The following is a 24,239-nucleotide window of genomic DNA, read 5'->3' on the forward strand; positions in this document are numbered from 1 at the left end:
AAAAAAAAAAAAAAAAACAAAAAAAAAAACCTGTTGATGATAACACCATTTAGGGGGTCAGAGTTAGTTCTATCATGGGTATCAGGAGTTGGGGTTTTTATTATTTCTTTTCCAGATTTTCTATTACTTACATAGTGCTGAGTGCTTGCAGGCAAATGCTGAAAATATCTGGGCTTTCTACACCTAGAGGCTACAAAGGTATCTCCTGCTGTGGCTGCCTCTAATGTGAAAGCTGGAGGGCTAAACTGGAACACACAGAGTTGCTAATCAACTTTTAAACTCATCATACCTGAATCATAAGGAAGTCTACCTAATCCAGATGATAATTTCAGGTTATATTTTCTTAAGCTTTCTGAAAAATAACTTCATAGTACAAGTATCTGGGCAAAATAGTAAGTTAAGAGGTATATAAAGTCACATATAAAAGACTCTTTTGTTAATAAGAATGATGAATTAACCACATTCTCTGAGATCTACCTCAATCCTGCAATCTGGCTTTATGGTGACATTCCTCTGGCAAGGTCTTCCTTACAGATTTTTTTTCCTGTTAGAATCTCACAAAACATTCTCTGCTTGCCTTCTTTGCACATTATTTAGGTAATCTGATAACCCAGAGCTGAAGGTGAGCTGGAAGGCTTGAGAAAATGAGGAAAGAAAAGCAATAGGGATAGATATTCTTCTGAATTCCTTGATGACTTTTAATTTAAAATCAACCTGGATCTCTTCCTTCATAATAACCTCATGTGGGTAATGTAATTAATTTAAAGGAGCTCTTCCTTGAAGAGTGGGTGACAGGAGGCAAGGTAGAACATTTTCAGAGACCCACACAAGACGCATTAAGACTCCTGGCATGTTCATCTCTAAGCTGCTTTCATGCCTATCATCCAAAGTGTTACAATGGAGAGGCTTTAGCTGTTCTCCAGAACCTCAATTAGGACAAGGATATATGTAGTGGACTGAACATTTTAGTGTTCCCTTACTGCTAGGAGAACAGGAAGAGGTAAATTCTCCCACTGTGGCCAAGGAACAAATTAGGGAGGCCGACTGTAGGGTCAGAAGTTCAATCATTTAAGGAATTCCTCCTATGGAGCTAGCCCTCCTGCAGAGCATGGCCCCTCCCACTTCCCAGGGTTGTTCATGGTTACCCTCTTTTTTAACCACAAAGTGCCATCCATGGTGCTTTTTGGAAAGAGTCACAGTGAACCCTTCAGCTGTTTCAGAACTGTGAACTATATCATTTTTAAGTCCACTCCCACAATGGCTTATAATCAGGAATAAAATGTCTCCTGCTCTCCAGCCTTTGATTTGTCCAATTTTCTCTCTTTAAAAATCTTCCCCTTCCCCAAATTAGTGATATAAATGAAATGTTCTCCACTTTGGTAATTCTTGATCACTTCAACCAAAAGAGGTAAAAATATTTAGAAGCCCTAGGTATTATAGACCAGAATGAGGAAAGAGGGCCCTTCAAATGTTATAATTTATTTCAGGATCAGAAATACAGCTTCACATTTTCACAATTGGTACATATGACCTTCAAGAATGATACAAGTCTTAGGAATTTTTCTTCAAAAATTCCATTCACAGAGTCCATATACCAGCATTAAGAAATCCTGAAAGTGCCAAGAAGACAGTGGAAAAATGGCTCATATTAATTATCAACAGAGAAAGACAAGTGTTTGCTTTTGTATACTCCTTCATAAAAATGCAAAGGAACTTGATTCAGAAAAGGGAGAGTAAAGAAACAGATAAACAAGGTAAATAAAGGCTGTACATACAAAATAAAACAAATTAGGTTAATAACGGTGAGATTTCTGGCTGGGAAAACATTTTTACAAATCAGCTACAGAAAATACAACAGGGTCATTTTTGTCATAATTTTAAAAACATTACACAATGAGCAAAGTTTAAGTATGTCGAAGGTAAAGATTAAGTAGAAGTTCATCCCTTGAGCTGAACCTTGTGTGAAACCTTCTACCAGAGAGGTGAGAAGTTTCACCCATATACCAGTATGACTAGGCCTTAGGACAAACGGGACACTCTTCCTTGAGTTTCCCCTCTTGCTCTCACACATATACACATTCTTACATATATGTGCTATGTACATACACAAACACACACAACTTGCTTATTACACATACCTCAAAAGCATACTTAGTTTCACAAAGCACCACAGAATTTTAAACATACTAATTAGACAGAATGGCTTAAGATTATCCCAGAAGACACATTTGAGCTTTTTAGAAAGGATTGAGTGATCTGGTGAACCAACAATGTTTTCTCTAAGGTCATCTAACTTCCTTTACATTTGAACTCTAATCTCATAGCTGGGAGTCATCTAGGTGAGTTGATATAAAGCTTGTGGTTTGAGTCACATACATTATCTTCTTTTGTTGAGTCCTATGGGTCAGACACCTATTATTTAGGTTTTATTCTTAATTCTAAGGAGATTCCTGTCAGTATAATGATAATCATACTGTTTGCCAAATTAAAAAAATGAATATATTTATGTGAGAAAATAGATAACCTACCTCCAAGGTTCTCAAATAACTTCTCTCCTGCATTTTTTGGCAAACTTACTCAGAAAAATCCACTACTTTTAACATGTTACTGTATTCCTGTATTTTCTTTTCTTACATTTACCATCAAGAGAAAGACTGTAGATCAACTTAGCTGTTTAAGATTCAGCTCAGTAATCCAAAGAGAACTTATAATTCTAATTAGAGATCTTAAAGGTAGGTCTCCAGGTTTTATTTCTTACCAAACTGTATTGTTAAAGGTAATTCTTTTGTAGATAGCAGTGCTGTGGATATAGACATTATTTTATATGTTGCCATGGTGATCTTGAGCTTTGTACCTCTCAAGGTGAAGACTAATTTGGAATTAGAAAATTTCATATACTTCATAGATGTTATGAGAAATCAAACACTGTTATCTCATGATTGTAGATCCTCCAAAGCTATCTCTTGTGTTGGTACAACTGAAAAATATATTCATACCCACACATACTAAGCACATGTATACAGATATTTACACCATACATATACATCTATATACATTGCACATAAGTAACACTCATGCTTGTGGGATTTTAACAAGTGTTTTTAAGCCTACCAATTCAAAGGGACACAAAATACATGTACTCATAGAAACAAATTTACTATGTATATACTGTATACATAGAGACACATGCATAGAAAATGTGTTTGTACACAGAAAACAACAGTTATCACATACTGGTATTAGGTCCCATTTTGTATTTGAGAATTATGGCTGCAGGCTATACTAAAAAGTCACAAAAGGAATCTATGTGACTACCTTTTAATTCTAAGTTCAGAAGGCTTATAGTTATATCACAGGAACTGGTTTAATTATAATGTTTTGGAGTCAAGTAAGTTCGCATCTGAACAAAGAACAAACTTGCTAATAAACAGACCCTACTGATCTTCTATGTTGTAAAACACAGCTAAAAGCGTTATTCAGAAGAGTATCCTTGGTAGATGATTTTTGGAAATACATTATACTTGTTCTAAATCAATACTATTTCAATAATCTGTCCACAGTTGAGTAAATGTTTATTCCAATTAGCCAATGTGCATGCAAGATTTAGCATGTGAAAATAAAACTAGATTTACCTATCAAATATACAATTTATTTTTCCAAGTCCTAAAAACACTGAATTTTCTTTATTATGCTAGACATGATGGAGCTACATCTATTGTGTTGACAACATCAAAGCAATCAGTTAAGAGAAAATCACACAATAGATCAGAAATGGTATGGAGCTCATTATGCTACATCCCCATCTTAAGGCCTGATGTGCATACTGCACCTCAAACTATGCACATCCCAGAACTTCAGACTTCATTCACATTGACATCTCCTTTTAGCAGGATGCAAACCCTTGCAACATAGTACTGCAGCAAACTGAAAATATTCTCCAACTGACTGATGAAATTCTAGGGGTGGCTGGGTTCTATCAGACATAACTTAGGAGTGAAAGAGACCAAAAACATACCCACAAAGGGAGACAATTGGGACGGCACAACTGTGTGACTATAATCTAAAAGCAAAAGCCAAAGATGACAAATGCCATTGTTTATGGCTGCCTAAGATCAGTGGAAAGAAACTTGGAAAAAAATCCCCAATTTTCTTTGACATGGTTTGTGCTGATCCAAGAACACATCAGTGGTTATCCACAATATTTTCCTTTAACAGAAGGAAATTTTTGAAATACAGCAAAATGCAAAACCACATTTAGCACAAAGCCAAACCCTGAAGTATATAATCTGTTAGCTGCCTCTTTTAGAGAATTCAAAGGAAGAAGCAAAGGGAATCCTAAGAAGAGGGAATTTTATGAAAAGACCTTACTGCAGATTACTTGTTTCACTAGGGCTGTTTACTTAATATTTTTACATTTAGCTGAGGCACTGTTTTGAAAATACACTATGTATCTTGCACACTGGTCCCATTCACAGTGTGTGTATGTGTGTGTGTGTGTGTGTGTGTGTATTCCACCCCCCCCTCCCAGAGAAGTAAGATTTGAAAGGACTTAGAGTGGTGATATTTTTTCTACAATCACTTGTAACTTAAAAAGTTGAAATGCCCTTTTTGTAAATCTTGTATTCTCCAAAGTTTACCAATTAGGAGTGGGCTAGCTTATAAGCCTGTAAGAGTAAGTTCAATACAGTTCCATTCAACTTGGCAAGTTCTCTTTTTAATAAGGGTAAGAGCTTTTACTTCATACTTTATAGGTGTCTGCTTTGAGTATAAATGACACAGGAAATTAAAGTTAACATACAAATCATATTTGCTGCTTTTAAAGGGAGACATTTCAGTTGGTAATACCTGATTTACTTCTGTAAAATATGAAATAGTATCACGGGACGCCACTATTCAGTGAATACTTGCTCTGCTGTCTGGGAACAGTTAGCAGACAAAATTCCAATTGGCTTCTGGCTGTTTCCTACATGTTAATCATCTGGTCCTAGGTAGTTCAAAACTTAGTTTCAAGAATGAACTATTAACCCCTAGGTTAAACTGCTGTTGTAAATTTTAGAAATCTTAGAAATTGAAAATTTGCTTAGGATCTCAGTGTTCCAATGCCATTTTCTGGAGTGTTCTTGCTAGGGACGCTGAAGCAGTACAACTGCAAACAAAGGTGTGAGCTGCGCTCCTACACCAAGGCATCACTTCCTGATTTTTCTTTCCAATGCAGGTATAATTCTTTAAATGTGATTACCTTGTAGTAAGCCTCAAGATGTATTAAGAATGCCTAGAATGTTAGAAACTGGTTAAGATGTATTCTTACATAATTATTTTTTATGTAAAGAATATAAGGAAATTACAAAGTAGCAAGGAATGAATTTTTTTTTTGTTTCAACCAAAATAATGACAATATTGTACTACTACTACTAAACTGGAGTTTGTATCGAAGTATTTTTAGTCATGTCAAAAAACCAGATCAACTGGAAAAATTAAACATTTTCTATCAGGGTCATCACTACAACCTACCAAGAGATGAATTTAAGAGAGTAAACAGATTCTGTTTTTCCAGACAGTTTTTGTAGACATGGGATTTTTTTGCTTCTTCCTTGAACTCGGAAACTCATTAGCCAAATCTATTGATTACCGAACATTAAGCTTTGATGACTGTTGTATATATATGCTTCTAGCATGAAGCAAAACACACTGGCATGAGCAGAAGCTCTCTAGAGCAAACAATGCAGACTTCTCCTTTGCCAACTACCTTGTGCTTCTAACCACCCCCCCCCCAAAAAAAAAACCACTCTTCCTAGTAGTTTTATGAAAGAAAGAGTAAAGAAAGAGGAGTTAAATAGGTAATAACGGGTAGATGGCAGAATTTAAGTCAGACAACAGAATTTCTGCCATTCTACACAGAATATGGGAAATAAATATGCATGTATGGCTTGGGTCTTACACTCACCATCTCATATCTGTTAAGAATTTTATTTAATGAACTACCATGTAAATAACCTGGAAAATGTATCCAAAGCAGTTTCCAATATATGCCAGGGTAGGCAAATGGTACCAAAAGTATAGGGCTGCTATACAAACCTACCTTGGTCAATACAACATAGAATGCCTCTAAGAGTCTGCAGTTTTCAAGAGTCAAACCTCAAAGATTTGACACTGTGAGCCACGGGATGAGTAATGGATGCATTAGTAAAACGGGTTACTTGCCTACTGATGTCCACACATGCGACTACTCAATGGTTTACCACGACGGTTATCAAATATGCTGCTTTCACATAATTCATTAGTGATTTAATTGCCATGCCAGACACTTCGTTTAGTCTAACAGGGAGGATTCTAGTGGACGGATTATAGTGGGACGAGTTGGTGATGGGGGTGGTCTCCGGCTAGAAAGAGAGAAAGAGAAAGGTAAAGAAACAAGTGGAATAGCAGAGAGTCAGTCATTCCACGGACACTGAGCGAGAGCCACCATGCACATGCTCATGCATACGGGCCAGCAGGAGCGGCTGCAACCGTGATGATCTCCATAACGTCACCTTCATTCACCCAGCAGTCGTCAAAAAAATTAGGGGCTTCTTCACACGTGGGTATTTTTCAAAATCAAATTCATCCCCTTTGGTACGAATCAAAGTAGGAAATCATTTGAAAGCCATCTGAAATACACTGCACACATCTCAGCCATCAGAGAACCATGACTGCTTGGGGTAAACTGTGCTATGTAGTGTCGACCTTAGCAATGAATAAGGTGCATTAAGTCTCAGGCAATGATGGTTTTGGATTTTTAATTTATCTTTATATAATTCTTCTCTTCTTCTGTCAGGGTGTCACTACCTCTCATCATCTTTTTTTGTTGTTGTTGACAGGCAGAGTTAGACAATGAGAGAGAGAGACAGAAAGAAAGGTCTTTCTTCCGTTGGTTCACCCCCGAAATGGCCACCACAGCCAGCACGCTGCACTGTCCGAAGCCAGGAGCCAGGTTCTTCCTCCTGGTCTCCCATGCAGGTGCAGGGCCCAAGCACTTGGGCCATCCTCCACTGCCTTCCCGGGCCACAGCACAGAGCTGGACTGGAATAGGAGCAACCGGGACAGAATCCGGCACCCCAATCGGGACTAGAATCCGAGGTGCCGTTGCCGCAGGCGGAAGACTAGCCAAGTGAGCCGCAGCGCCAGCCCTCTCATTGTCTTTAGCAGCAGCTTTCTCCAATTTTTCTACATGTTGGTACTGATTTGCAGGACACTAGGAAGTTGGAAAAGCAAGGCTTTTAGGGTTTTCTGTAATAGGTATAAATTGGCTGAGCTCTAGATCCTATTTTGGGTCTTCCAGGTCTTATTCTCAGCAGCAACTTTAATTAGTTTCTTTCTGGTAATGGTGTTTCTGATAGCTGAGTAGGCTGAATAAACATACTGCAGGTAATAAAATATTACTGTATTTGAGAATTGTGACATTATGAAGTAGCATTGCATTAGTAACTTTGTGTGCGTGCCTGCGTGTGTGTGTGTGTCTGTGTATAGTTGACTTTGTATTATAACACTGGAGAAGAATTTTTAAACTCTTTAAGAAGTCAATAAACTCTGCAAATGGAAGCCTTTCTTTTTGATAAAACACTCCAACTAGTTTTTTTCCCCAGACTCTTTCTGGAGTTATACTTATGTCATGGAACTTTCTTCTGTATTGGAAATGTGGGGAGCAATCCGGACTAGACTAAGTTACTGGAATTAAGACTTATTCTGTGCATCTGCTCTCCCACAATATGGCGCTGGGAGAGAAGAAAACAGCTTTTACACAGCTGCCTCCAGTTCAACCAATAAACTGTAGGACTTGCTCCTGATTGGAGAGCAGCGTACTCGGCGTGTGGGCAGCCGAGTTGGGATTGGCAGAAGAGGACTATAAAGGAGGAGAGAGATGGCATGCACCAGGAACATCTAAGGGGAACATCTAGCTGAAGGAACACCTGTGCAGCCCCCGAGAAGAGCCGGCCGGCGGTGTGCCGCTCCCCTGCGGAAGTGGGGAATGTGGCCAGGGGGAACTGCCCTTCCACGGAGGTGGAAGGGATAGTAGCCAACCCGGGAAGGACCAGCAGCAAACCCGGGGAGGGCCGAGCAGACGAAAGAACAGCACAGGGTTTAGTGTTGCTCCTCCACGAAGAGGGGGAGCGACAGGAAACACTAAATTGATGAAATTGAGGGTCTTTCTCAGATATAAAGAAGTTAAGGAAGCTGAAGAAAACAATTATTAAATGTTTTAAAATCATAGAGCTACAAAATAAAAGTAAATGATCAAGGAAAAAATAAGCAGAAGAGATACTGATGATTAATGGTGAAAATACTGACCCCATAGGTGCAAACTCATAGATTATAGTGGAGTTTCTTTTGGCTCTTGCACCTGAAAAATGTCATAACTTTAAAGGAAAAGTTTTCCTTGGGAAGGGCTGATCTGACTTCATGCCCTGTGCTTATGAAGCAAGTACTCAGCTCTGAAAAGTATAATTAGAGACACTTTATGGGCACAATGACAGAACTAAACCAGTCAATACCAGTTGTTCCATTTGGATGAACAAATAAGTCCTCTCTTTGCAGAAAGGCTACCATGACATTTGGACGGTTTTGACAATTCTCCACCAGGAAAAATTCCTCCCCAAATTACCTTTCTACTTACGATGATGCAAAAACACTTGCCTTTGTGCTAGTACATTGTTCATTTTTGTTTAAAATGGCCATATTTTATTTATATCTTGAATCTTGACCCTGTGTTATTTTCTCTGTGGGTGTGAAGTTTCTAGACTCCTGAGGTCATGTCCATGTAACTTGTGCTATACATAAATGGTGTTATACCCAATTACCCTTCTGTTCATCTCAGCGAATCTTTCTCTGACCTACCTTCCCCTGCTCTGATACAGTGGCTTTTATGGCATTTCAACATTCTTCGATTGTTAGTCACCACACTGAATTCTAATTGGGGTTATTATGCTTATCTTCACTAATTAGAAACGAGCTGTGTCTTACACATCTTCATATTCCTTCAATGTCTGTTCTAGTTTGCTGCTTGCCATTCAGTCACTAAATGTCTGACAACAGAAAAAAAGGAAAGTTATACCTGGAATAAGAAAGAGCTTATGAATGCTTATGGTATCTCTTGGTCCTACCATCATACAAGGATATTTGTTAGTAAATCATGGCTTTGGCAAAAAAGAAAATAAAAACCTAAAATGACATGTAGGATTGAGATCCTTGGAAACTCCACCTATAAAGTGTTTGACTTCTTAATTCTTTAGAGGCTGTTTGGAAAAGTACTGAATAATAGGCCTCCTGCTCTCAGGGAGGTCAAAAATGACCAGTAACCCATGGAAAGGCATTTTTAGCAATTTAGCAGTTATGGCGGTGAGGGGAGGGAGCTGACCAGAATCTGAACTTGAAGGAGGAAAATTCTACCAAAGGGTTCAACAGAGAACTTAGTAAGGGGATTTTTGTTTGAAAAAAAAGTATATCTTAGGCTATAAATTCAGTGAGGGAGGATACAGCCCGGGCATAGTGTGGTGAATTAGAAATTGTATGCATATGTGACAGCTTGGACCTAGGCTCATAGTCAAGAGAGAAAGGAATACACATGGGGTTCTCTTCCGGTGCTTTTGTTCTTGGCTTAAATACCATTCCTCAGTCTTTCCTGAGGACTTCCCACTTCCCTCACAACATGTTCCATCACTGCATGATGTTTGTGTATTTCATACTCTTAGCCCGGCCTCCGATTACAGATTTGTTTATGGCCTGTGTCCTGAATATTTTGAAAGTTCCTTGAGAACAGAAACTACATATTTTGCATTTATATGTGTATTCCACATTTAGTAGAATGTGATTAGAAGGCAGTGAATACTTATTGACTAATGGACAAATGAATGAGTGAATGAAAAGCACCTAAACTTGATGTTTAGCCAAGGCTACATTGTAGGTAGGTTAGCTCAAGGTGAACAGGTCCACGGAGGCTAAGGATGTAATCTTTTGTTTTTATCAGAGGCTTATATTTGAGGCCATATGTTTACATGCGGAATCGTGGATCAAAAGGTAACAATGTGTATTCTAGTTTCAACTGCTGAACTGTACAATCATTAGCCCCTTACACTTTTTTAGGCCTCAATTTTCTCAACTACAACACGGGACAGTTTCATGATATGCACCAGATCTTCCAGTTAACACACTGTGCTATTTATGGTGCATCTAATTAAGTGGACGACATGGTGATGTATGATTTTAAGAGCTCAGAATCTAGAGTGGGAGATGGGTGGAATAAGACAAATATGCAAGTAGTTTTGTAATCCACAAAACAAGAGTTTGAGGAACATCCTCCTGCATAACCAAGCAAAACAGTAACATGTCCTCTGAAGTTGTCTTTTAGGCCCAGAGAGATGAAACAGGTATCTTCAACCTAGCTGAGAATCCAGCAGGACCCAGTCATGACCACAGCCAGGAAAACTGAGCATGCACAAGTGCCCAACCTTTCTCTAATTTTAATGCAGATATCTCCACCCTAGGAGGAGTTTAAGCCTTATTACCATAACATGCAATATTAGTCACAGCATGCTTGTGCCCACCCTTCCATGTGATGACAAGTACTTCCTCTCCTGTATATTCATTTTTCCTAGACAAAGCACCCACTTCCCTTTGCTCTTGAGAGCCACGAACTTAGACATGATTCACATGGATTCCTTATTAGCTGAAAATAAATTACTCTGTGACGACTGCTGGTGGAGGTTTTGATTTCTGCTCATTAAGGAGCAGATCCACAACTTGAGTAACAATTTTGCTATGGAACTCCATTTTGTGTGGAGTAGTGGGGGCAGAACTCTGTAATTCAAAGACTGAGGACATATTTTGGGCAAGTTGAAAATACAGTAACATGGTGAAAGCAAGGGAAAACATGATTTTAACTGCTGAATATAAAACCTGAAAGTTATAAGAATAGGTAGGTCTGGAGGGAAATTAGAAATCAAACCAAGTTTGGGGGCAAGAGGTGAGGACAGAGAATGGAAAGACTTGAATATCTGAAAGCACAGTAAATTCTCTTTTTCATTCCTTAGCTGATGCTGACGGGATAAGACAGACAGCAGTCATGGGCAACTACAAGTAGAGACCAAGGCAGGAGACTATGAGAACATGTGTACTGCGATGTGTTGGGTCTATGGTTTGTCTCCTTCACCACTGCATCCCAGATCTTAGTATTGCCTTGGGTTCATAGTATTTTTCCCCCAGATAAATGGACCAGGAGAACCTATTCATTATGAGCTCTTTAAGGGTGTCCCGAGGGACTTGATTTGAGTAGGCACCGCTTAGCTGTGTGGTGAGTTAATGATTGAAAGAACAAAAGAGGCCGGCGCCGTGGCTCAATAGGCTAATCCTCCACCTTGCGGCGCCGGCACACCGGGTTCTAGTCCCGGTCGGGGCGCCGGATTCTGTCCCGGTTGCTCCTCTTCCAGGCCAGCTCTCTGCTGTGGCCAAGGAGTGCAGTGGAGGATGGCCCAAGTCCTTGGGCCCTGCACCCCATGGGAGACCAGGGGAAGCACCTGGCTCCTGGCTTCGGATCAGCGTGCTGTGCCGGCGCGCCGGCTGCAGCGCACCGGCCGCGGCAGCCATTGGAGAGTGAACCAACAGCAAAGGAAGACCTTTCTCTCTTTCTCTCTCACTGTCCACTCTGCCTGTCAAAAACAAACAAAAGATAGACTCCCATCATTTTTTCTTAAATAATTATGACTTTTTAAAGTATTCCCAGTTTTATGTTAAAAGTACCTGGGTATGTACTTACTCAGTAATTAAAAATTCTAAAGAGCCTCCCACTGAGCTTTTGGGAAGAAATAAGCATTATCTTATTTCTAAAATAATGATGAAAAAGAACCTAATAATCTGTATATAAAACCCTACTAGAAAGCAAATCAAGAGGAGCATTAAATTGTTAAGAGTGAATTTTTATAACAAGCAATGCGAAGATGTTTGCCAACTTCAACACCAGAAAAACATTTAAGGTTTACTGTTCATTTCGTTGGTCCAGTTCCTGACCATTCAAAGAGTTTCCAAAGACATTCACCTCACAAGACAGTTTGTTTTGGGCAAGACAAAGTTATTTGTTTTGTACCAAATTTTCCTCAGTTGCTTTGTTTAGTGATGGGCTTCATTAAGTAGCCCATTATATTGAAATGGAGCATCTTGTATCATTTAGTGTTTATTGAAACACTGTGTTGTATGTGGGCGGTTTATGGTTATGATAGAAGAACCATGTTTCTACTTCCAAATCAAAGGAAAAGATGTAATACTTAAAGTTGTATTTGTAGCTGCAGGGATGGACCATTTACAGTATTTTGGACAATGACAAATTTTGTAAGAAAGTCAATGCTCACACAGGGTGGGTGGCATTGTGGGGGAGAAACCGGCTTCATTGATAAGAGAGAAGAATGTACTATTTGTTTTCTTCACTCAATTTATTTTCTTAAGAATAGAAGAATTAAAGTTTCATCTATTTGTTGGGTTAGCTGGTCCTGAGTGTTCAAGATGTGGTACCAATCTTATTAGAATGTTGGGGTGATTTTGATGGAGCAAACCGCTTTGGTGCACCAGCATGTGGGTTGGGTGAAGAAATCACTGTTTCTCTCTTCTTGATTCTAGGTGGCATAACATTGATTTCTGAAATGGCTTGGTCTTTATTTCTCCTTAGTATGATCAATGGGAATTATCTGAATGGTTACACATGAGCCAGACTGGGTCTTTACAGCTCAGTCTTTACTCTTTCCAATGCTTACACCAAGACCCTGATTCCCAGTCCAGAAATCGTTCTACTGGGCATTTCTATTGGCACATTCTAAAACTGGACCTTGTATCAGAATTCCCTGGAGTGCTTGTATAAACACAGATTGTTGGTGCCTCCCAAAATTTCTCAGGGGTAGAACATTTCTTTCTCCACCCCCCTACCAAGTTCCTTCTGTGTGTTTTGAATATCTTTGGTTCATTCCCTAAATGCCTAAAACAGCCATGATGGGGTCAGGCTGAAGCCAAGAGCTGGGAACTCCACCTGGGTCTCCATGTGGGTGGCAGGGACCCAAGCACTTGAGTCATCAACTGCTGCTTCCCAGAGGGAGCTTTAGCTGGAAGCTGGATGGGAGACAGAGGAGCCAGGACTCAAAGCAGGCACTGTGATACGGGGTGCAGGTGTCCCAAGCTGTGACTTACCAACTTTGCCAACAGTCGGGGCAGCACATTTCTCACAAGCTCTTAGACAATGCTGATGGTGCTAGTCGGGGACTGTGGTGTGAGAACTACAGTTCTAAGGCATGAAATCTGATTTTTATCCTGCTTTATTAGCAATTCAATTTACTTGACAGGTAAGATAAAAACAAAAAGAGAAAGCGCTGGGGAAAATCTCAAGAAGGATGAAGAAATGTTGGTAGAAACACTTTGATACCTTTGGGATTTAGACTTATTGGGTCAAGGCAGTTTTAGTTTATGTGGTAAAATCAAAGATAATGGTCTATAGTAGCTTTCTTATAAGTCACAGAAAAATTACCTACTTAGGAAGCTTGTATTTGTTTATGAAAATGGAGTGGATGTAAGTATCTTTAAACATTCATTCCAAATTCTCATCTTTGAGGAGGCTGTGTTTGAAGTCCAACCTAATTAGTTAGGTGACTCCAAATAAAAGAGAAAGCCCCTAAAAATGATAGGCAAAAGCTGACAATATCTGGAGGCAATCTCTTCTGGAAAGGGTAGTTATTTACATAAAAAGGATATGTTTGAGAGGCTTCTTTTCCACCATGAGTTATACTTCCTAAATATAATTGAAATTTCAAGATATAATTATGTCTTTAGGATTCAATTTACAAATAATTATATCTAGGCTTATGGGATATTTACACATTCCAGGGTCCTAAGAGCCACCAGAATCTGATATGAATTTAGTCAACTTTTTTTTTTTTTAAATCTTATTGATGAGACAGAAAGGTTTTGTCTATTGAACCCTGAGAAGTAAGATACTTCCTTTCTTTTGGATACATATGACCAATTTCTTAGAAAATACTACACTTGATCTTAGCCAAAAGGCCGAGAAAATAAAACAAAACAAAAACTGCTTTCTGAGATGTTAGGAATTGAAATCTCTTACTTCTCCACTACCCTCTGAAATTATTTAACCTTGCATCATTTTCAAAGTTTGAGGTGTGAATGTGTATCTGATCATCTGAACAATACTCTGTACCTCCTATCAACTGAGATTATTCTTGACCCTCTCTGCAGTTTTCCACAGTACCTTCTAAAGGCAGTGTCCCAATCAGTAAATCAACCAAAGTGAACTAGTGAACAGACTCAAGGATAAATCAGGCAGGAACACAACTTTAGGGAAAATGGAAAGGCAACTAACTATGATCAAAGATCCTTACTTTGTCTTATGATTATCTACTCTAAGACAACAAATTACTGGACACAGTGTTGTAAGTTTCAGCATTACATTTCTACTTTGCTTCCTATTTTAAGCATTTATTCAATAAATAGATTCTACATAGCTAAAAGGCAAGAAACTAAGTTCAAAAATGCAATAATAGTAATGATTTTGTCCACATGGAAGATAATATTTTATAATTTATAACAAAAAAACTAGAGGGCGATAGCCAGCATATTTTTGGCCTTTTTGGTTTCAGTAACAGAGTAAGCCAGTACTGTCCAAGAACAGTTTGCAGTAGATGTTGGAAAGAATAAACGACTTGGAGTCTACTTAAAGGGTTTAAGGAATTCCCTAAAATGATTCTTGCTACATATTAGAGGAAGCATTTCTTTCCCTGTGAAAATGAACCCAAGATTTTCTAATGTATGTCACTGGGAAAATATGAATTAATTAATGAATTGAAAATAAAACCATAAGGAGAAAAAGTCCACATTTAATTTAATGATACAAATATGTAATATCCTGTGTAAAGTAGTCTCTGTGACAAATTGTAGTGCAATCTGCCTTGTCACATTTTCTCTGCATTGTCCTAAATAGCTGACTTGGATTTCACCAAGAGGTATTGCACAAATATGTCTACTTCTGTGGTTATGGGAAAAAGGCAGTTTGGAGGATGATTTGCCCAGTAAAATTCTGCTCAGTCTATGATTTGTAAAAAATAATTTTTTAGTAACAGTCACTCAGGCATTGTTTTCAATTGAATAGAACAAAACAATGTGTTTAAATTGGTTCATAAAATATACTAAGCATTGGGCTAATTCCAAGACAAACTGTGGTTAAGTATTGCAAGTCAACTCAATTTTTGTATTCTTTCATTCCCTCACTAAGCCTTACTTCTATGCTAGGCTCTGTACAAAGGGCTAGAGACGCAGAGATAAGAAAGACAGTCACTCCTCAAAAGGAGCTTCTCCTTGAGATGGAAAGCAAAAGAGGGCAGCAACAGTGGGGTTAAGTGGCACCACAGGTCTGGGCTGCAGGAATCTCAGGAAGCCTACAGTCTCAGCTTGGAGTTGGAAGGAGGCCATAGGGTTATCAGGACTGCCAGAAAGCCAGGAGAATTGAGGGGACTGGCATTCCAGTAATAGGAAAGGTAGTTGTGAAGGAAACAAAGTCAGGAAAGTACTGCCAGTTTGTGGAATCAAGTGCCGTCTTATTCTTGATCACAGGCAACCAATAATTCTTTTGTGCACAGTCCTAATAAAACTATAACACAGATAACTTAGAGGTTTTTTAGTTGTATTTAAAGATGATTTTTTTAAAAAAATAGTTATCTATTATTTTTATTTGAAAGGCAGAGTTAGAGAGGGGGAAATACCCCCTCACACACACACACACACACACACACACACAGAGACAGAGAGAGATTTTCCATCCACTGGTTCACTCCCCAGATAGCAGCAATAACCAGGGCTGGGTCAACTGAAGCCAGGAGCCAGGAGCCAGGAGCCTCCTCCAAGTCTCCCATGTGGATAGCAGGGGCCCAAGCACTTGGGCCATCCTCTGCTGGTTTTATTAGGTGTATTAGCAGGGATCTGGATTGGAAGCGGAACCACGGGGACATGAACTGGTGCCCATAAGGGATGTTGGTGTGTTGCAGGTGCCAGCTTCACCTGCTATGCCACAACACCGGCCCCTTTAAATATGATTTCTAAAAAGCATTACTTTTGAGATTAATTTTTTTATATTTTGGCCTCCACATCATAACATTGACCATAGATAAAGTGGAGAGAGAAAAGGGTTAGAGTGATGCAAAGAAGCAGAAGTTAAGAAGAACTCAGTGTGGGAAAGTTACACAGAGAGGGGCCATCGTTTTTTATGGGTTTTTCAAGCACATGGCTGTGAATGGAGTTAGATAACAGCCTTTCCAGTGATTCGTTGTGCCTTTTGTGCTTCCCTCCTCCTCCCTCCTATTTCCCCCCTTCCTTCTTCCCTCCCTCCCTCTTTCCCTTTGTTCCTTTCCTTCTTTCCGTTCTCTCCACTCCCATGTGCCCACCCCCTCCAAGAGACTTCCCAGAACTTAATTTCTGTAGAAACCTACTACTTCCATAGATGGTGGTGGGTAAAACTGTTTCTGATCCTCCTCACCTTCTATTTTCTCTCTGACTTTCCCCTCCCTCCCCAGGCTGCAGCAGAGGGGGAGGCAGACTCCCACCACTTGGCAGAAGAAGGAGAAGAGCTGAGAACTAACCACAAGGAAAGTCCAGCTTCCACTTATGAGACATGCATTCCTTTGCCATCTCAGCTCAGGGAGAGAAAAGAAATAAAAGCAGCAAGGGTGAGGGCTATAAAATTCATTTCTGCCCTGTGATATTTGGAGATCCTTTTTCTGCCTTTCTGGGACAGCAAGGACCGAGAGTGTGACTTGGGGCCTTTCCTCAGAGAGCGTGGCTATGTAAGCAACAGTGTTGATAGAAAAGCTAACATTCCAATTCCTTTTATTTTATTTTCTTAGCAACAATAAAAATAAACAGCGAGAGGAATTTGGAGACTTAGAGATTTGTGCTGTACCAACTTTTCAGTGTCTGCCTGATCTTGATATTGCCCCTTGCATTAAGGGACAGTTTTAAGGGTATCACTTGTTATTTTTTTTTTTCTGGTCATTTGGATCAATTCAAGTGGTTAAAAACAGAGACAAAGAGTTGCCCTTTACCAATTACAATCCCAGTCACTTATAAAAAGAAAATCCAGCAGGAGGAGCTCTAACATGCCTTAGAGCTCCAATTTTAAAAACGAAAAACTTTCAGAGCAAACAGAAAAACAGAGAAGCATTGTGCCTTGCAAGCTGCCATGTCAGTGGACAAATATGTGAGTAAGTCCAATTAAATGCTTAGCGAGAAGCCAAGGGATGGGACTGATGGGGACAGAGCTGCCCATGCTTTCTCTTTTCCACAAGTCTCCTCGTTCTGATGCAGTTAAAGGGGGACAGGCTCTTACAAGAGGAAGAAAGTGCAGACTTCTGGGCAATTTTAGAAGTTACTCTTTTCCTGTGAAAGTGTCATATTGTTTCTAAATAAATCTCTGACAGTGGCTCAAGAACCATCTTAAAATGGGATTTTCATTGTTGGTTGAAAGCACTAGAAATCTCCTAAAGGTTCAGCCTCCCACTTGGGGGTGTGTTGGAGGCACAGTTTTTCTTTTTTTTTTTTTTTAAATGAGAGAAATGCTGTGTTTGTAAAAATAGGTGCTAAAAGGGCAAAGAATCATATGTCCCCAGGGTCATGTAAAAAGTCTGCAGAAAGAATTAGAGCTTTCTTTACACACACACACACACACACGCCAACTGAAGTACAAAGAACTTAACTCAGGAAAATGGTGAGGAGCATACAAAATTTAAGAGCTATTGGAGTTTCAGGGTAAGCCTTTCCACTTTGGACAGCGTCGTGGGGTGGACCGGATGAGTGGGCATATACAACGATCAGAATTACTTAACCCGAAGGAAATTTTCAGCCAATCTCTTTTAATCCTTTGCCAATAAGAAGTCAACATTTTTGTTTTACACCTTACTGGTATGCCCACATTTAAAATTTTTATACAAGAATTTTTATATAAGCTCCTACAGAAACTTTAACTGGACCGGTTCAGACCAAAAGTCTCTAAATAAAGCTAGTCTAGACGGAAAATCTATGGAAACCATATGTCCTTCGGGCATCTGTCGTGCAAAAACTGCCACAAGCCTGGAGAAATCGTTCACAAAATCTGCCTTTAGGATAACACTGCTGTAATGACCATGGAGGTTCTGCTTAAGAAAACTTGGGAAAGTGAAGCCGGAATGTTTATAAATGAACGGCTCTCATTTCCACATATACCTCTAAATGTCTGTAAACATCACAGAGAGGACAGGCCTAGTCAGATATCATTTATATTTCCATTACTTTACAAGGGATCCAAAAAGTGTACAGTTTTGTTCCTCCAGACCCCTATGGAACATTAGACCAAGGGATCTCAAAGCGACTGTTCTCACCCACAGAGAACTGTTTTGAATAATGCTGTATGTGGATGAGGCCAAAAGACAGAACATTTTCTTCTGATTATTACCTCATTCTACTGCTCTGCCAAGCACAGCTAGAAGGCAGGTGTCTGACATAAGTGACTAGAGGAAGACTATTCTAGATAACTGGGTGGCTGGCCCAGCCTGCAGACAAAGGAAATGGGGGGAGGGAATAAGATGGGAGCACAATAAAAAGCAACAGTCTAGAATCTTGCTTTTTCAATCCCGCAGTGCTTTATGAACTAGAGACAAAGGTCAGTGCTACCTTCATTATTGTAGCTACACAGTATTACAACTCAGACATTTTAATTTTAATAAGTGGCATTAAATCAATAGGAAAAATAAATGAATGCAAAACTTTTACGACAAAGACATTTTAAGTAAAACTGTAAACAGTCCATGAAGACTATGAAAGTGTTTGTAAATTGCAGATTCTTTGTGACCCTTTAGAATATTTTCCTGACACTTGCTCTACCTTGGAACAAAACAGTAGCAACTGTTATTGGCAAGAGTGCCCCCAAGTGTTGTTCACCTAGAAGACAGCCAACGAACAATACATATAAATGACCACATGTGACAAAAGCTTTCCATATACAGAAATATTTATGTGTACAGAAATCTTCAAGATGTAATGAGTCACACACCAAAGTTTTAAGTAAAAGTGAGAAACCACTACTTCAATGTGCTTACTCAAAGATGTGCTTTAAAATGAAGTTTCAATACACTTATTGATGTTCAAGCATTAAGATGGTAATGGAGGAATTCAGAGTGTTTTAAGTATGAAAGCGAATCAAGTAATTACACCAAAAATCTTCATTACAGATTCCTAAACTGATCTATTGAGTATTTAAGGAAGTTAATCACAGTCTGCCAGAGGAGGCACAAGATTTTTCTGGTCCATTATTTTCAGTCCTAAGTGCCACTATTATTAGAGCTGAAAGTCCAAGTCTGCTTTCATGCAAATAATATTTGCAGCATGGGTTTTATTTTGACTTTACACATAAGTATGTGGAGGGAAATTACTGCAGCGGTTTCTCTAGGCAACAAATTTGCTACTGTTTTTGTAACTTTCCCATTCCAAGAAGTAATAATTAAGATACCACGGAATTTGCCTCAAATGAAATTTTATTATTTTAGTTATTAAAATATTTTCCAACACTACTAAGGAGAAAAAGGAATTCTAGTTGTTTTTAAAAGTCTACAGATATTTTCTCATTTTTTTTATAGCTTTTCCTCAGTGAACGGTGTTTTAATAACCAAGTTGGAAGACTGGCTGTGGGCCTCTGAGCACAAAACTTAGGTGTAGATTTACATGAGAGAACGTTGTTCATTCTTAAGACTAGCTTGGAGAGTAATACTCATATAGACTTAAAAAATCCATGTGGTACAGAATGTATCTTACGTAAATACCCAATCCCAAACAAAATAACTTCATCATAGCCTCGGCCTGCAAAATGCCTTTAGAAGTCTTTCTCATCTCTTACTCTCAAAGGAGGGCTCATGCTAGATGAGATACACTAATCTTCTGAGACAAAGAAAATAATTTAAGTATACATTTCAAAACCAAATTTAGATTGAATGGTCTCATGAAAAATCTGAAACCAAATACAGGTAATATTTATATGGTGGAGGCAACTAGTGTATTTGATTGTAAAATAAACTCATTTCCCAAGGCATATTCAAAGCTACTGGAGACCTTCTTACATTGTCTTCCTTTTTCTCTAGGTTTTCAAAATTATCATAGAAGTGGGAGATTCTCCTGTGGCAGCGTATCTGGTTGGTGGTGATCCTGGTCATTACCTTATTCTCTCTCTTTATTGAAACGTTAGCCATTCCACCAAAAAAGCAGGAAGGAAGCTTATTTCTAAATTACATATTAACTTGCACATTACTAGGTTCCAACAAGAGCAGTAAGAGAATTTACACCATGTCATGCTTTCTAGTGATTAAATTAATTCCCAATTTGGCCGTAGTGGGTGTGGAGTGGGGAGCAGATTTTATGAGGGTTTGGAACTCTCCGTATCTCTGAGCAATTGAAGTCAGGAGGCCCTGCCTTACCACTGATTATGAGTGATGGAGAATTTTGCTACACGCCATTTTTTGGAAACTTTTTTTTCTTTTAAAATCCTTGAATGGGATATGTTTACAATTTATGTGAACTGATCATCTTGACCAGAAAACAGGAGTGGTGTTTCCTACTGCTCATGGGAGTTGTTAGAAAACAAGAAATCAGAGTACCTGCTATTTGCACTCTTGCTTATGATGTGGCTGTGATGCTTGAAAAGCAGTCAGAAGGGAAAGAAAGTACCATGCCATGATGCAAGGCTGCTTCAGGCCCTTGTGGCTGTAGACTGTGCCCTGTGCAACGATTCTATTTTTGGTCAGAGCTGCCATGCCATCTAAAACTCATCTAAATACTTCAGTAATGTGACATCAATAAACAAGCAGATTCTCCCAAACCCAAAGCATTTTCAACACCACTCTCCCCTCGTCTGCATTGAAAATATTGGCCAGACCGAAAATGTAGCATTCTTTTGGCAACAGCATTTGGTAAACCAGATGGATTTCATTTGGCAAGTAAAGGGTGTAAATATGTGTTTGGATTCAGAGGTTTCCCCAGACAAAGCTTACAATATGCTGGCACAAGTAAACTAGAGGATTTCAGTGGGGGCATTTAAATTTCTGTGTTTAAGTAGCAATAAAGTTATGACAAGCAGGCAAAAGCCATCAAACCCTCAGCGAAATCCTCAATTCCTGTTGTCTCTTGCTGGAGATAGGCATTAAAGGCACATTCTGTATGAAAGAGGCAGCATTTACATTTTCATTAATTTCCTGGCTTTTAGGGGCTAAAGCAAGTCTAGTCAGCGTTACTTAAATTTCGTATCTAATATTTCACAGTAGCTGATAAGTCCGCGGGAAGGAGAAAGCCGTCAAGATCCCATTCATAATTAGAGTTTGCTGCTTGGCTCCAACTTAGAATTGAAAGAATAACAAGTCACGTTGGGCCTTGGATCTCTCTGAAACACATACCATCTAACCAGCACTGTCTGAACGTAAAGGGTTCCCTGTAAAAATCACTCTTTTCTGACTGAGGGGAATTCGGGGCACTGGGATGAAATAGGAACCCCTACTTGTGTGTGTCTGATCACACTGGGGAAAACAGTTTTCTCCCTTCTTTGAGCTGACATCAGGTTGTATGTAGGAACATTCAGCAGATTCCAACTGGTGACAATTTGCTGCTGACTGGCCACAGGAAGAATAATAATCATTGATGGTGTGTTTTTCACCGGCCAGTGGCTCCTCTGCCAGAATCCTGTCTTGGCTGTCTTCCTCTATCCATCAGGTGAAACTCAGGGCAGGCAGGATACCCTAAAACTCAGAAGGGCTTCCTTACAATGGTTGCAACTTAGCAGCTTGGGGCCCCAAAGAGCTCAATGAGAGAGCATTTGTTATTATTTGTCACGGGACATGGAAGCAAATACAAATACAAATTTGGTTAACTGAATGCCAGTTACGACTGGGCGGGCAGTGGCATGCTGTTATATTTACTGCCGCTGTCTGCATTTGTGTTACTTGCGCTTTGCCTCATGGAGATCATTTCTTAGTTCGCTTTTTGTCTTACCTGCCTGCAACATGGGATGTTTGGGAAAGTAAGATAAGGGTCTCATTGAAAACAAAAAGGCCATCTGCAGTCTGCCTTCCCACGTCGGCAAAGCTCCCACACTCTGACCTTCAAAAACAAATGTGTCCTGAAGCCTCACTGACAGGGACAGCCAGTCACCTGGACTGGGGCAGGATATGGGCAGGTTTGTGTAAAGTGGACCCAGAAGGAAACCACCAAACTAATTATACTTTCACTTAAGCCAGATTGAAAACAAGTCCTGAAGCATGCAAAAGCTGACATCCACCTTTGATTCACCATATTTCACCAGTGAAGTATTCTGTTACAACCAGAATCATTGTGGAATTGGAATGAGGCTTTTCATGGGATAGTTAATGGAGGGTTTAAATTAAAACGGACATTTTCCTTAGTGAGCAGCACGTGGCCAAAATCCCTGTTTTCCCCGAAGTGTCCTAAGCATCATGAAGACTCATGTTAACATGGAAACAAATTATTAATTACAGTTTGGGGCTTCAGTAATAAATTTTGGGACATGGTTGCCTCATGAGATGCCTTGAATACTAACAATCAAAAAAGAGCTCAAAGTTACTTCTATTCTTAGCACTTATACTTATGAAAAAAAATCTTTGCTTGACTTTTAAATCCAGTTGCCAAAAATAAAAAAAAAAAACTACTCCCTAAATTATCAGAATATCTAATTACAAATGTATTTATTTATTTTTCTCCTTTAACGGGGAATGGATGGTGAGGAAAATAGAAAGCTCATGGCTGACATCAGAAATCACAAGATGAGCTCATCATTTGTCAAAATGATGCTCAGCTACTAAATGAATTCATACTTTTACAGGGCTGTAGAGGAGAGAGGAAGGCAGGGCGTTTCCAGTGCATGACTGCAGGGAGTCACACAAGTTCCTTAATTGTCCGTGTACCCTTAACCCACGACTTCAAGGCTCAGCAGCTTCATCCTTCATGGCACCAAACCTTGATGTGAGGGATGCAAAGACACACTCATAAGAATCATTGGGTTTGATCTTACTCAGAATTTGGGGGACTAGATGAAAACAAAAATGAAAAAAAAAAAAAAACCAAACCAAAACCCAGGGAGACCTATTCCTCAATGTGAAGCTTTTACAATAAAATTTAATTATTAAGAAAACCAAATGACTTTTATCTTTGTAAAGAAAAGAAAATGAGTTCATTGTCTCATTATATAGAGGGCTTTATAAATCTCTCGGCATGTTTGATTTAGTACTACATTATTGAAAATGTGGGATCATGACTTGACTCCATGTGTGCCATGTGGAGTCCAGGAAGCCATTTAAGTCATGGAATGGGCCTACATGAGAAAGTGCTATGCTGGCACTGCCCATGCGGTCTGGGACAGCAGCTTTGTCCTGGGACCCAACAAAGACTCTTTCAATAGAGTGTTTCTTGGGTTCCATGTTTCCATCATGTAGATGAGCTGGAGTAAAAGCCAAATCTTTTCAAGTGATTCCATTTTTGCATTTATACAAGACACCATTGGACTTGGTGCTTGGTGCACAGGGTGATTAGGAGAAAACACTTCTACTTTTTAACTTTTTTTTAATGGAAGATTGAGTGATAAGATAAATAAAGTTATTCTTTCTTGGATTAGAGACCCCTCCTCCCATCCTGATATCCCCTTTGCACCATTGCAAAATAGCTTTGTCCAAGGACAGGGGAGAAGACAAATGAGTGAAATATTGCCAGAGTTTGCTACTGCCATGAAAAACACACATGGATACAGCTAATTTGTTCTGTTAATGGCAAAGGCTGTAATTTCCAATTAACCAATTTTAAGAAGCTGTACCTGAAAACAGTTATATCAGCTCTAAATTTAAAGAAAATTAAGTTCTTCAATTAAGAGAACAGAGACCCTAAAGAGGTGGTGATGTCTGTTTAGGATCATCATGCTAAACAAATCCATGGCTGCCTTGGATTTTTCAACAATTGAGCCCCTTCAGAGAAGTGGAGAGCAGGTGAGAGGGGAGGGGACAACACAGATATTCTGGCAACAGGAAATGTCCCACAAATCACAGGTATGTGTGCACTGAACTATCTCATGACAGAAGCATCCGTAATAGTGAGTCTCCCTGGGATACAGATGCTCCCCTCGGTCGGATGGAATGAATTAAAACAGGCAT

The 24,239-nt window shown here is 39.3% G+C and overlaps 1 protein-coding gene across 9 annotated transcripts in view; it reads right to left on the bottom strand.

Moving 5' to 3' along the window:
* Positions 1-24,239, bottom strand: part of DNM3 (dynamin 3) — a 634,013-nt gene that overhangs the window by 2,085 nt on the left and 607,689 nt on the right. For 6 of the 9 annotated variants that reach the window (XM_008264064.4, XM_051857115.2, XM_002715619.5 and 3 more), the window contains one exon: positions 1,463-6,380. The exons of 1 other annotated variant lie outside the window; for it this stretch is intronic. In XM_008264064.4, coding sequence (XP_008262286.2) covers positions 6,311-6,380 — 70 coding nt within the window. In that variant the 3' untranslated portion in view covers positions 1,463-6,310. Of the gene's footprint in view, positions 1-1,462; positions 6,381-22,756; positions 23,056-24,239 lie in introns of those variants that run through there. 2 more of the 9 variants (XM_051857118.2, XM_008264067.4) reach the window with 1 other exon arrangement.

Source organism: Oryctolagus cuniculus, chromosome 7 (assembly GCF_964237555.1).
Source record: "Oryctolagus cuniculus chromosome 7, mOryCun1.1, whole genome shotgun sequence".
NCBI lineage: Eukaryota > Metazoa > Chordata > Mammalia > Lagomorpha > Leporidae > Oryctolagus > Oryctolagus cuniculus.